Source organism: Eurytemora carolleeae, unplaced genomic scaffold, assembly GCF_000591075.1.
Source record: "Eurytemora carolleeae unplaced genomic scaffold, Eaff_2.0 scaffold1536, whole genome shotgun sequence".
Classification (NCBI taxonomy): domain Eukaryota; kingdom Metazoa; phylum Arthropoda; class Copepoda; order Calanoida; family Temoridae; genus Eurytemora; species Eurytemora carolleeae.
The window spans coordinates 33,035-44,069 of record NW_019397422.1 but is presented as its reverse complement, the minus strand read 5'-3'; the positions used below and the strand labels follow the sequence as shown (position 1 = coordinate 44,069).

Below are 11,035 nucleotides of genomic sequence, written 5' to 3'. Positions count from 1 at the left end.
TGTGTATGTTCAGTTCAAGCTTCTAGGATAAGTGCTGTAAAGTTAATAAGCTGTGTATGTTCAGTTCAAGCTTCTAGGATAAGTGATGTAAAGTTAATAAGCTGTGTATGTTCAGTTCAAGCTTCTAGGAAAAGTGATGTAAAGTTAATAAGCTGTGTATGTTCAGTTCAAGCTTCTAGGAGAAGTGCTGTAAAGTTAATAAGCTGTGTATGTTAAGTTCAAGCTTCTAGGATAAGCGATGTAAAGTTAATAAGCTGTGTATGTTCAGTTTAAGCTTCTAGGATAAGTGCTGTAAAGTATAATAAGCTGTGTATGTTCAGTTCAAGCTTCTAGGAAAAGTGCTGTAAATTTAATAAATTGTGTATGTTCAGTTCAAGCTTCTAGGAAAAGTGCTGTAAAGTTAATAAATTGTGTATTTTCAGTTCAAGCTTCTAGGAGAAGTGCTGTAAATTTAATGAAGTTTCAGAATTTTCATTATTGTAATTTTAAGTGACTCTGCATGCAAAAAGAACCAACATCCTCATGCTTATTGAAATTATGGAAATTTACTTTTAACTTCCTCGTTTATTATTAAACTATTATAATAAAAATACTAGGCTTTAAGGGTGCTTCGCGCCCATCTTTTATTTTAATTGTGAACATTTACTCTTTGTAAACAATGCAAAACAATGGATTTTTTTCAATATTCAAAAATCAAATTTAGTTGGGGGCACATTTTTGAAAATTTGGTCATCTATAAACCTTCCCTGGGATCACGCGAGATCCCACACAAAATTTGGGCCGGATCGGTTCAGACGTTTTTACATTAATTGGACACAAACAGACACCGGGTGTGTGTAAAATTTCTGTAGACAAAGCCTGAATCACCAATAATAACTTTTAACTGTTTATGAAAAGCAATACGAAATGTTTTAGTTACCTTGTGGGGCCAAGAGCCAGAAAATGTAGGAGATCTAGATAAAAAAAATATTTTTGTATCTATATATTTAATAACCAGAAAACTGTAGAGTTAAAGGGAGTGACCGACTAGACATAGTTATTGAATTAAGAGTGCAGTATGGTAAAGAAGTTTTTCAGTATTGTCCATTTTGAACAATTTTCAAAATTAACCCTTCAGATTTAAAGATTGAATTTTTACTCTTGCTGAACAATTATAACTAAACTCTTATAGTTGTCTTTATATTCCATATTTTCATGGGGCTCAGTGTACCTTTGATGGTGTTGTAAGAATAAAATATCCAACAACAATATAGAGTAGAAGCATGGTTAGTTTCTTTTCTCTTAAACTTGGAGCTGATCCTTAAATATAAACAATATAGAGTAGAAGCATGGTAAGTTTCTTTTCTCTTAGACTTAGCGCTGATCCTTATTTTAAAACAATATACAATAAAAAACATGTTAATTTTGTATTCTTATTTTTTGTAATTTTCAAAAAAAGTATATATAAAGTTATAATATCTGTTTGGGTGTCTGTTTGTTTGTTTGTCCGATCATAAATCAGGAACCTCTGGACCGATTTGCCTCAAATTTTTTTTGGGCAGCACGAGAGACCCACTGAAATGTTTTTTTTTAATTCTAAGTTGATTGGGTTTACATAAAAAGGAAAAAATCAGTTTTTCGGTAAAACTGTTCAAGTGCGGGTAAACAGCGGGAGAAACTGGGCAGCGCTGGGTTCCCAAGCTAGTTTATACATATATATATACTAGGATACATATATATACTAGGGTTTTAGAGCGCTTCGCGCCCATCTTCTATTTCATTTGTAAACATTTTCTCTTTGAAAGTCGTTTTGACGTTCATTTGATACAAACAAACACCCAGACAAACAAGTAAAGTATATAAATATATAGAAGATTGGTTTTACATACAAAAAATAGTTTGTAGCAAAAATTCATTTAAACATATAAATTAGGAAAGGTTTATGCTAAAAAAACTATATTTTTGAGGTGTAAGACATTTTTTATATAGTTTAATTTGTTCCAAATTTTCTTCTAAAAATTGACGAGGAATTTAAAAGTTATTTTAAATTGATTTAAATATTTACGGAATATCTTACCAATGAAAGGGATAATTTGCTTCTTTTTCTTCTTGATTTTTCGAGACAAAACTCTTCGTCTAACTCTTGATAATTCTTGCAGCATTCTAGAGCAGAAATATATCCCTTTTTTTTAAACTGGCTTCACTGTTTTTTTTAGGCGTAGAAGCTCAGGGGAGGATACAGGATTTAAATAAAGGGGGGGGAGGGGGGAAAGATTTATTTCGGAACAATAAAATCAAGATTTAGGAACCAACAGACTCAAGCGAAATTTTTTTTTCAAGATAGATATTTTTCTGTTTTGCACTAGGTTTTCTTTCCCTTAAGTGCTATTGAGAAGCTATTCTGAAATATCAGGGGGTGCAAAGGTCCTGCTGCCACCCCCCTTAGCTGTATCCTCCCCTGGAGAAGCTTAAATAGAAGTGATAATTCACGACCAAATTTCAAAATATTTAATGTTCTGTTTTAAAAAGAAGTTATTTAAAAATATCCCTGTTAGTTCAGTTCACTCATTGTCTTGTAAAATTAAAAATGTTTGATTTAAAAAAAACTAAAACTGTTACTTACTTGAAATCTGTTGCTAATACGGGAGGAGAAATCACTAGAAGAGATATTGTATACACACCACTAACAAAATTTTAAAAAATTTCTAACCTAATCTAAAGTATATATTATAAATATATAAAAAGTTAATAAGCTGTGTATGTTAAGTTCAAGCTTCTAGGATAAGTGCTGTAAAGTTAATAAGCTGTGTATGTTCAGTTCAAGCTTCTAGGAAAAGTGCTGTAAAGTTAATAAATTGTGTATTTTCAGTTCAAGCTTCTAGGAGAAGTGCTGTAAAGATATTGATCTATAGTTTCTTTATTAATTTCTAAACCAATCAATTTAAGCCCCACTTGGGAAAATATTTCATAACCTTTTGTTTTAATAAATAAAGATTAGAAATACCGTTAGATCTCTTTTATTTTATCGTATTGACTTTTTTAAAAGTCAACAAAACTCCGTTTCGTTTTCAAGCAATTTCCGTTCGTTCCAATATTTTTAAGAACCTTTATGTGTTCGTTCTTTTTTTGGAACGATGGGATCGTTCTTGATAATTCCGTTTGTTCTCGTGAAAAAACGATCGTTTCCAAGGAACGACGCCCAGCCCTTCTTCTGTCTCGTGGAGTAACGATTCATCATCTTTTGTGGGTTACACTGTACATTACATTTGATATACTTGACTGATCAAATAATGTTAATTCACTTAAAAGACAAATAAATAATTTCGTTAATTTTTGCATGCGGCCTTTTAAGATAAATATAGAAATTAAAAGTTTTTTAAATAACCAAGCTTTAACACTAGTTTTTGACTAATTTGTATAAAATAATGTACTCTTCTAATTTTTCCAATTAAATGTCAAATGTTTACAATCAAACACTTCAAAATATAAAACTGTTGTAACGAAATTCGCGTCATGTTCATTTTATAATTATGATACTTTCGAAAAGCAAAATAAATCTAAATGTCATAATTTGTACATGCAAATTTTGATCTTTTGTCTCTGAATTTAACGTCCTAAGGCAAAACATTTAATTCTTATATTTTGACATCTTTGTCTGCATGAAGTCCTGATATTTTGAAACATTTGTCTGCATGAAGTCCTGATATCCTTGTTATAGTAGCAGTAAATGTAAAAGTTGAGTGAGTAGTTAATAATCTCCAGCAGGTTCGTGATAGAGAACAACAAGGAGAAGTTGATCATATCATCTGATACATCCATGTCTATAATATTTAGAACAACTACACTATATATATATATATTCATCGCAGCTCTAGTCAAATGTGGGTGTAAGCATTATTACTGGTGCTCTGCAGGGTACTGTCAGACTCTCACAGATTCGAATCAAGGGGCGGAAACGTCATGTAAGTGCGTCTGTACAAAAAGAGTGTGTGTAAGTAATAACGAACTGTAGGCGTGTACTGTAGGTATATACAGTACATAATAATCTTGATATTTGTACAGTCTAGGGTAGTAAATTTGTTTATTGTTAATTGTTTACTTAAAAATAAGTTTAATATACATGTAACATATTATTTATATATCTAAGTCAACACTATAAGCCAAATTTTCAAGCAAAGAATAAAGTTTGATTAAAGATCACAATAAACTACTCGTTATATTCAAGCCTTATTGTAATTGACAATATTGTTCTGCACTTTCCTTGACTGTAGTCCTGTTTTGTGTCTGTACCAAAAGAGTGTGTGTGTGTGTGTGATAACAAAGTCGTCTGCAAAGCAGTGCGACTGGCTTTCCATGCCAGACCAGGGCCATTTCCATTCCCTTTAATCTTATGATTCGAATTGAGAAAGTCTAGCACTACTACATATTTAGCACTGGGGAGAATTTATACATCTGACATATATATATATATATATATATATATACAAAAAATACTTTAGTTTTTAGTTGGAACATGGATGACGATCCATACCTTGCATACAATCGCGGTTTCCAGGTTTAAAAAGAAGAATATCTACAGTACATAACCCTTGATCAGACAATGATTTTAAGGATAACATTGGAAATCAACATCCTACTCCAGCATTGTAGCATTTGGAGGCACACTTGAACTTAAGTTGTGTATGTTCAGTTCAAGCTTCTAGGAGAAGTGCTGTAAAGTTAATAAATTGTGTATGTTCAGTTCAAGCTTCTAGGATAAGTGCTGTAAAGTTAATAAGCTGTGTATGTTCAGTTCAAGCTTCTAGGAAAAGTGCTGTAAAGTTAATAAGCTGTGTATGTTCAGTTCAAGCTTCTAGGATAAGTGCTGTAAAGTTAATAAGCTGTGTATGTTCAGTTCAAGCTTTGTCAAAGAAAAAAAGAAAGAAAAAAACACTCTTACATACAATTTACTTTATTTTGGCGGGAGGCTGCCAGGAATATAGAAAGCTCATCTCACTCACCTTTCTTCTACACACATTGGAGAAAACATGGTTTTTCTATATTTGTTTAACCTAATATTTTCATCTGAAGGGTTAGTTGGGTCTGAGTTGATTATCCTTTGTCTGTTTGCCCAGATTTTGCACAGTTTTCGCAATACTTACATTTGCAAACAATAGAATATAAATGGACTGGGCGTAATTTTAAGTGATACTTCATTTAGAGGCATGGCCAGATTCACAACGGTACCCTTTAAACTTGCATGTAAGAAACAATGAGGAAGATATTGTCGTTTTTATAAATATTACAAGTTACAATTTCCTACGTTGTCTATTCACATTTAAAGAAAATCTACAATTGAAAATAATGAAATTTCAGCTAGAAAAAAATATCTCATTGGTTTTTGACCAGATAAAGGTTTAAAGGAGCATCACTTGAAAATGTGTTAAACAAATTGTTGCTCTATCTCTGAACATCTTCTCTTTATACCATATAAAACATTAACAAATAAAAAGTTAGCAGATTAAAAAATGTTTTCTTTGCGCATTTCCAAAATTTATCAAAAATCAAAAACTTTTGGACACAAATTTCTGTAATTTTGAGCATCCATAAACATTCCCTGGAGTCATGTGCAGTGAGGTCCTGCGCAAAATTTAGGCCAGATCGGTTCTACCGTTTTGACGTTTATTTGATACAAAGGAACCAGACAAGCAAAGCATGAATATAGATTTGATTAATATTGTATTGCACCTAGAATATTTAGAACTATGATGAGAAGAGTTGGAAGAAATTTGATCAAAATCTCATAAATCCAGGAATACACCTGAAAGGACTGTTTATGTATTTTGAAGTGACCCAACATTCAACAAGATATACATTTCCGATTCACAACAGCACCAGCTTTTAACCTTAACCTTGTCTTAGATTAAATTCAACATCATGGATGGATGCTGTCCTTGCTCGATCAGGTAAACTGGATGTATCTTCATGTGTAAATACACTTCCAAAATACTGATTCGGAATTTCTACCATTTCCTCCTTCTGATTAGTTGCCTCACAATCAGGTTTATTTACAGGTCCTATTCCTCTTCAAGCATCCATTAAACCATCCTTTGTTGTTGCTTTTCATCCATGTAAGTTTTTTCCTATTCCTCTTCAAGTATCCATTAAACCATCCTTTGTTGTTGCTTTTCATCTATGTAAGTTTTTTCCTATTCCTCTTCAAGTATCCATTAAACCATTCTTTGTTGTTGCTTTTCATCCATGTAAGTTTTTTCCTATTCCTCTTCAAGCATCCATTAAACCATTCTTTGTTGTTGCTTTTCATCCATGTAAGTTTTTTCCTCACACTGTTTTTTTTTCAGTCTTTTGACCTCACTCTTCACATGATTTCTAGATCCTCGTTTATTTTATTCCAATGTTTTCTCGGTGCAAGTATAAATCCTCAGGAATCCTTGCATGATTGCCTTCTTAAAATCTGTCTTCAAACTGCATCTTTAAGACCCTTTGGGAAGTCTCCTTATTTGGAAGGAGTTCAAAATATTAGATTTTTTGCTTCAATTTTTATTTTTTTTCCAAATAAAAAGAAATGTTCAAGGGTTATTTTAATTCCAAGGTCAACGCCAGGCACTTCAGCTTGTATGTATCAAAACAGAATAAAAAGGATTAACTAAATAAATTTTATTTTTCAACATTTTTAAATTGTGACACTTTTTTTAATTTAGTCAAAAAATTTAGATTTCTCTTTTTTTTTAGGGATATGCTTACCTCCCACCAAATGTATTCCCGTACATCTAAAAAAAATCTTACTTTTATATTTTATTAATTTTTCAAGGTTTTATTTAAAACTTTATTATACCTGAAATTTCGTTGTGAAATAAATCGCAGGACCTCCCTCCGCTTCTAAACAAAAATGCATAAATAGATAATTATGTGCTGTTGTTGTTCAGTTGGTCTTGTTTGATCCAATAAACGCTACCAATAGAGCTTACATTTTTGGTACCACAAATGACTATAGGTGCACATGGTTTGAATGTAGTTTGCTGCAGATAAGAATTGTAGAAATCTCAATTCAAAAAAAACAAATGTTAATTTTTTTTGAAAAGTTCGCCAATATAACAGAAACTTTTTTATTTTTTGTTTTAAATGCTTTCTCTGTTCTAATAAAAATTTTAAACTGTTAACTGTTGCTCTTCAAGCTAAATTTTTCTTCGTAAATCGTATTTCGCGGATTTAACCCTATTCCCGCTGGGGGGGGGGGGGTCAATTTGACCCCCCCTGTAGTTTTTTTTACATAACTCAAAAAGTATTGGTCTGAGGCTGTTGAAATTTTCTGACTTTTCCTACATACCCAAAGCCCTCCCTTTAGGCCTAAAACCAGGCTTTAATACTAACTGCCTGAGTCCTCAGGCACACTGCCTGAATGAATGCTTTTTCCTGTAACAAACTAAATCTTTGTTTTTACCCACTTTCACTTGTCAGATTTTGATAAAATTTAGCTTTTTGGAAAGCCTATGACATAAGGAAACGGATTGCACAAGTTTTGCGAAAAAAATTTGCAAATTTTTTTAAAACAACCTGTCAAAGGAAATTTGCACATTTTTAGTTTTTCTTGATTAAAAATCAGGTTATTTAAAATTTTGCAAACATTTTTGCATATTTGAAATGGCATGGTCAAGGGCTTTTCAAAAATGTATAATTTTTCATTTTTTGGGCAAATTTTTTTTTGCAAACATTTTTACTATATAACTGGATTTTGCGATAAAAAATTCAATTTTTGCAAATTTGCAAATTTTTTTGCAGATTCTAAAAGTAGAGCACAAGAGCTTTCCAATGATGTATCATTTGTCATATTTGGACATCAAACATGGGATTTAGAGGGGGGGGGCAAATTGCCCCCCCCCCCCAGCGTATCCTGGTTTTCAAGTACCCCAGCGGGGATAGGGTTAAAAAAGTAATAAATGTCATTCTCGACATTATTTTGACTGGCAACATTTTTCATTTTAAACCTTCCATAAACCTTTTCTGGGTTGATATGAGTTTCAACAAAAAGTTTATATGTTCAGCTGTTTTGACTTTTATTGAATAAAGCCAGACACCAAAACAAGAAAAGTATATAGAAAGAAGAAAATGCTCACAGGTAAAGTGCATAAAAAAAGATATAATTGTTTCTAAGCAGAGACCTTGTAAAAAAACTCAAATTTTTAAGTTACCTCAGCATTGAGAAATTGCCTTTTCCAAGCCCAGAACAAACTCTAAAATAACAAATTTTTTGTGTATAAGATATGAAAAAAAAATTGAGTCTTTGCCACAAACTCTTATTTTACTAATCCCTAAATCTGTGCAACCAAATGGCGTAGACCTTAGCTATTTCAAACTATAAATTCTGTTAGATCAATTAATATAAGTTTGAAATATATAAGGAATACAACATCAGGTAGCAAAGGTATAGGGATTAGAAAATTTGACTTTGTGGCAAAGACTGAATTCCTGTACGCTAAAATCTCAAAATTACCGGAAATAAAATAGCTTTGAGATAAGTACCGTTTATGTAGAGAGGTGGGACGTTTAAACTTTTCCGAAAAACGAACTCATTGTTTTGTTAACAAAGAAGAGAAAACGAAAAACAAAATGATCGTTTTTAAAATAAACAACGAGGTAGTAATTTTTTAAATTGTTGTTTTGTTACCAATTAGTTACCGAACATATCAAGTGCACGTAAATGGTAAGACTAATTATCTTTTTAACAAACATTTTTTTTCTTTTTTCATTAAAACTCGTCGTTTCGTTTTAAAAAAACAATTGTATTGACTCGTTGTTAACAATCGTTAACGAAGGGTTGTCGTTAACGATCGTTAACGAAGGGTTGTCGTTAACGATCGTTAACAAAGTGATGTCGAACTTTATTAATTACACTCAACTTTATTGAATGTCGTCTTACATGTTGTTAAACAGTTGTTGAACTTCTTGATATTTTCTTAAAAACTACTCAATGTTTAGTACAGATGCCCTTCAGGTCGGTTTCCTCTCGTTGTTATCGATCGTTAACGAAATGTCGTCATTAACGATCGTTAACGAAGGGTCCTCGTTAATGATAGTTAATATAGGGTCGTCTTTAATGATCGTTAACTAAGGGTCGTTGTTAACGATCGTTAACGAAACGACGAGTTATGAAAAAACGATCATTTTGAAAAACGACCATTTTAAAAAAACGAACTTTAAAAAAACGATAGTTTTTAAAAACGATAGTTTTTAAAAACGATAGTTTTTAAAAACGATCGTTTCATTTTCGATTTTTCGTTGTCGTTTTCAAAATGAAACGAATGTTTTTCAAAAAAAAATGAAAAAGTTAACATCCCCGTTATATTTGTCTAAACCAAAATTACATTGAACAATATAAAAGTTTACAAATTAATACGCTTTTCTCTGAATATCGCATTTTATACTTGACAGGGTTTGCCAAAAAAACAGGTGCAATACAAGACTTTTAGCATGAGTATAGTTTAGTTATTCAGAGATGGTTTTCAGAAATGGAGTTTCTTGGTCCCAGAGCTAGCATTTTCGTTTTCTAAAAATGTGGTATGATGACAGTACTGCAAGGCTTGATAGATTTTTGCACATTGTTTTGAAACACTGGGTTTTCAGAACTTATGCAGTTTCTTTAGATTTGCTTTATTTGACGGTGAGATATATCCTCTTGAGCCAATTTCAAAAGGGTGAACAGACACATCCCTAGTTGTTATATCTGTGATAAAATGTTCATACTTGTTCATCTTTGAGTGTTGGCATTTTTGATATTTGTTTCCAATGGGACAGTAAGCTCAAAAATATCCATCTTTTCCTCCATTCTATCGATAATTGCTAGATCTGGTTTCTGTGCGGTCACATGAGGTGGGGGGGAACAGTACCTCCCCCTAGAAGGGTATGGGATGGTTTGTGTTGGCAGGGTGTTTAAACAGGAGTCGAGTAGAAATTTCAGTGTACCTTCCTTCAGATTGAACATGTAAGATTTCTAGATCATGTCAGATTTTCAAGCATTGCAATATTCAATTACTATATTTATAATTGATCCACTAATTTTATATCTTAACGAGACTTGCAGTTATAGTGGGGGGGGGTGGTGAAGGAAGGGAGGGAGGGGGTTGTCCTCTCATGATATTGTTCCAAAAGAAACATTTTACTTAATTTATGTTAAAAACCATTTTTAGATAAACAGACAAAAAAAATTAAATGGTTTGCATTTTTTAGAATAACACAAAAAATTTAAATACCTAATATCTCGGAATAAAAGAACATTAATTTTAACCATTTTAAGAAAGAAAATATCCGTTAAAAAAGGACAATTTTGAATGAATGTTTGCAAAAGTTTATTTCACTGACTTTATTTCCATCATCGGAAATTGCAGTAACTTAAAAATATCAATGGCAACATTTGTATAGAGCTTACTGGCAAAGAAATTTTGAAAAATTGGTATTATTTTTTATCACCCAAATATCAAACCAGTCCCTTAAAACTCATGAATATCATAAAAATTATCAACCAAAAAGGTCAAAATAATTTGTAATGTTAAAAGATGCTTGATCAATCTCATGAGAACTAAAGTATCTGGATTTCTACACATTGCATTTCCATACAAGTGAAGAATTTAAACATATTGTAGAGGATATGAAATCCCCGAAAGAGGATTATGAAATCCGCAAATCAGTAGTTTCGGACCCTGGAACCGGAGAAGACCTTCTCAACTTCCTCTCCTTTTATACACTCTTTATTTAATATGTATTTATATCTAGAAGCAATAAATGTACTTCTAAAATATTATTTTTTGTGTGTAAAAAATCCCATATTTGTTTTAATTGAGCGGGGGAAGGCAGGCGGCCATAAGCCACACTATTTTTCCCTTCCATGTTACATACTAGCTCTCTTTTCTTCCCGCAGCCATGTGTCTTCTGGCATAAATAATAAATTCAGTGCATCAGTGATTTTCAAAACTCCAGCGACGTCATGCAAAAGATATCTATATATAGAACAGCTAAACTTATTTTACCCAAACATAAATTCAATCTTTCCTCTAGAATATTT

General features: G+C 32.0%; 1 protein-coding gene across 1 annotated transcript; it reads right to left on the bottom strand.

Annotated features, from left to right (window-relative positions):
• Positions 1 to 821: 821 nt before the first annotated feature.
• LOC111714202 (uncharacterized) lies at positions 822 to 8,376 on the bottom strand. The gene is made up of 9 exons (XM_023489256.1): positions 8,169 to 8,376; positions 6,815 to 6,858; positions 6,724 to 6,749; positions 5,707 to 5,779; positions 5,031 to 5,115; positions 2,603 to 2,662; positions 2,057 to 2,142; positions 1,211 to 1,299; positions 822 to 953 (listed from the first exon to the last, which is right to left on the bottom strand). The coding sequence occupies exons 1-9, from the start codon at positions 8,174 to 8,176 to the stop codon at positions 912 to 914; spliced, it is 513 nt and encodes a 170-aa protein (XP_023345024.1). The 5' UTR covers positions 8,177 to 8,376; the 3' UTR covers positions 822 to 911.
• Between the last annotated feature and the right edge of the window lie 2,659 nt (positions 8,377 to 11,035).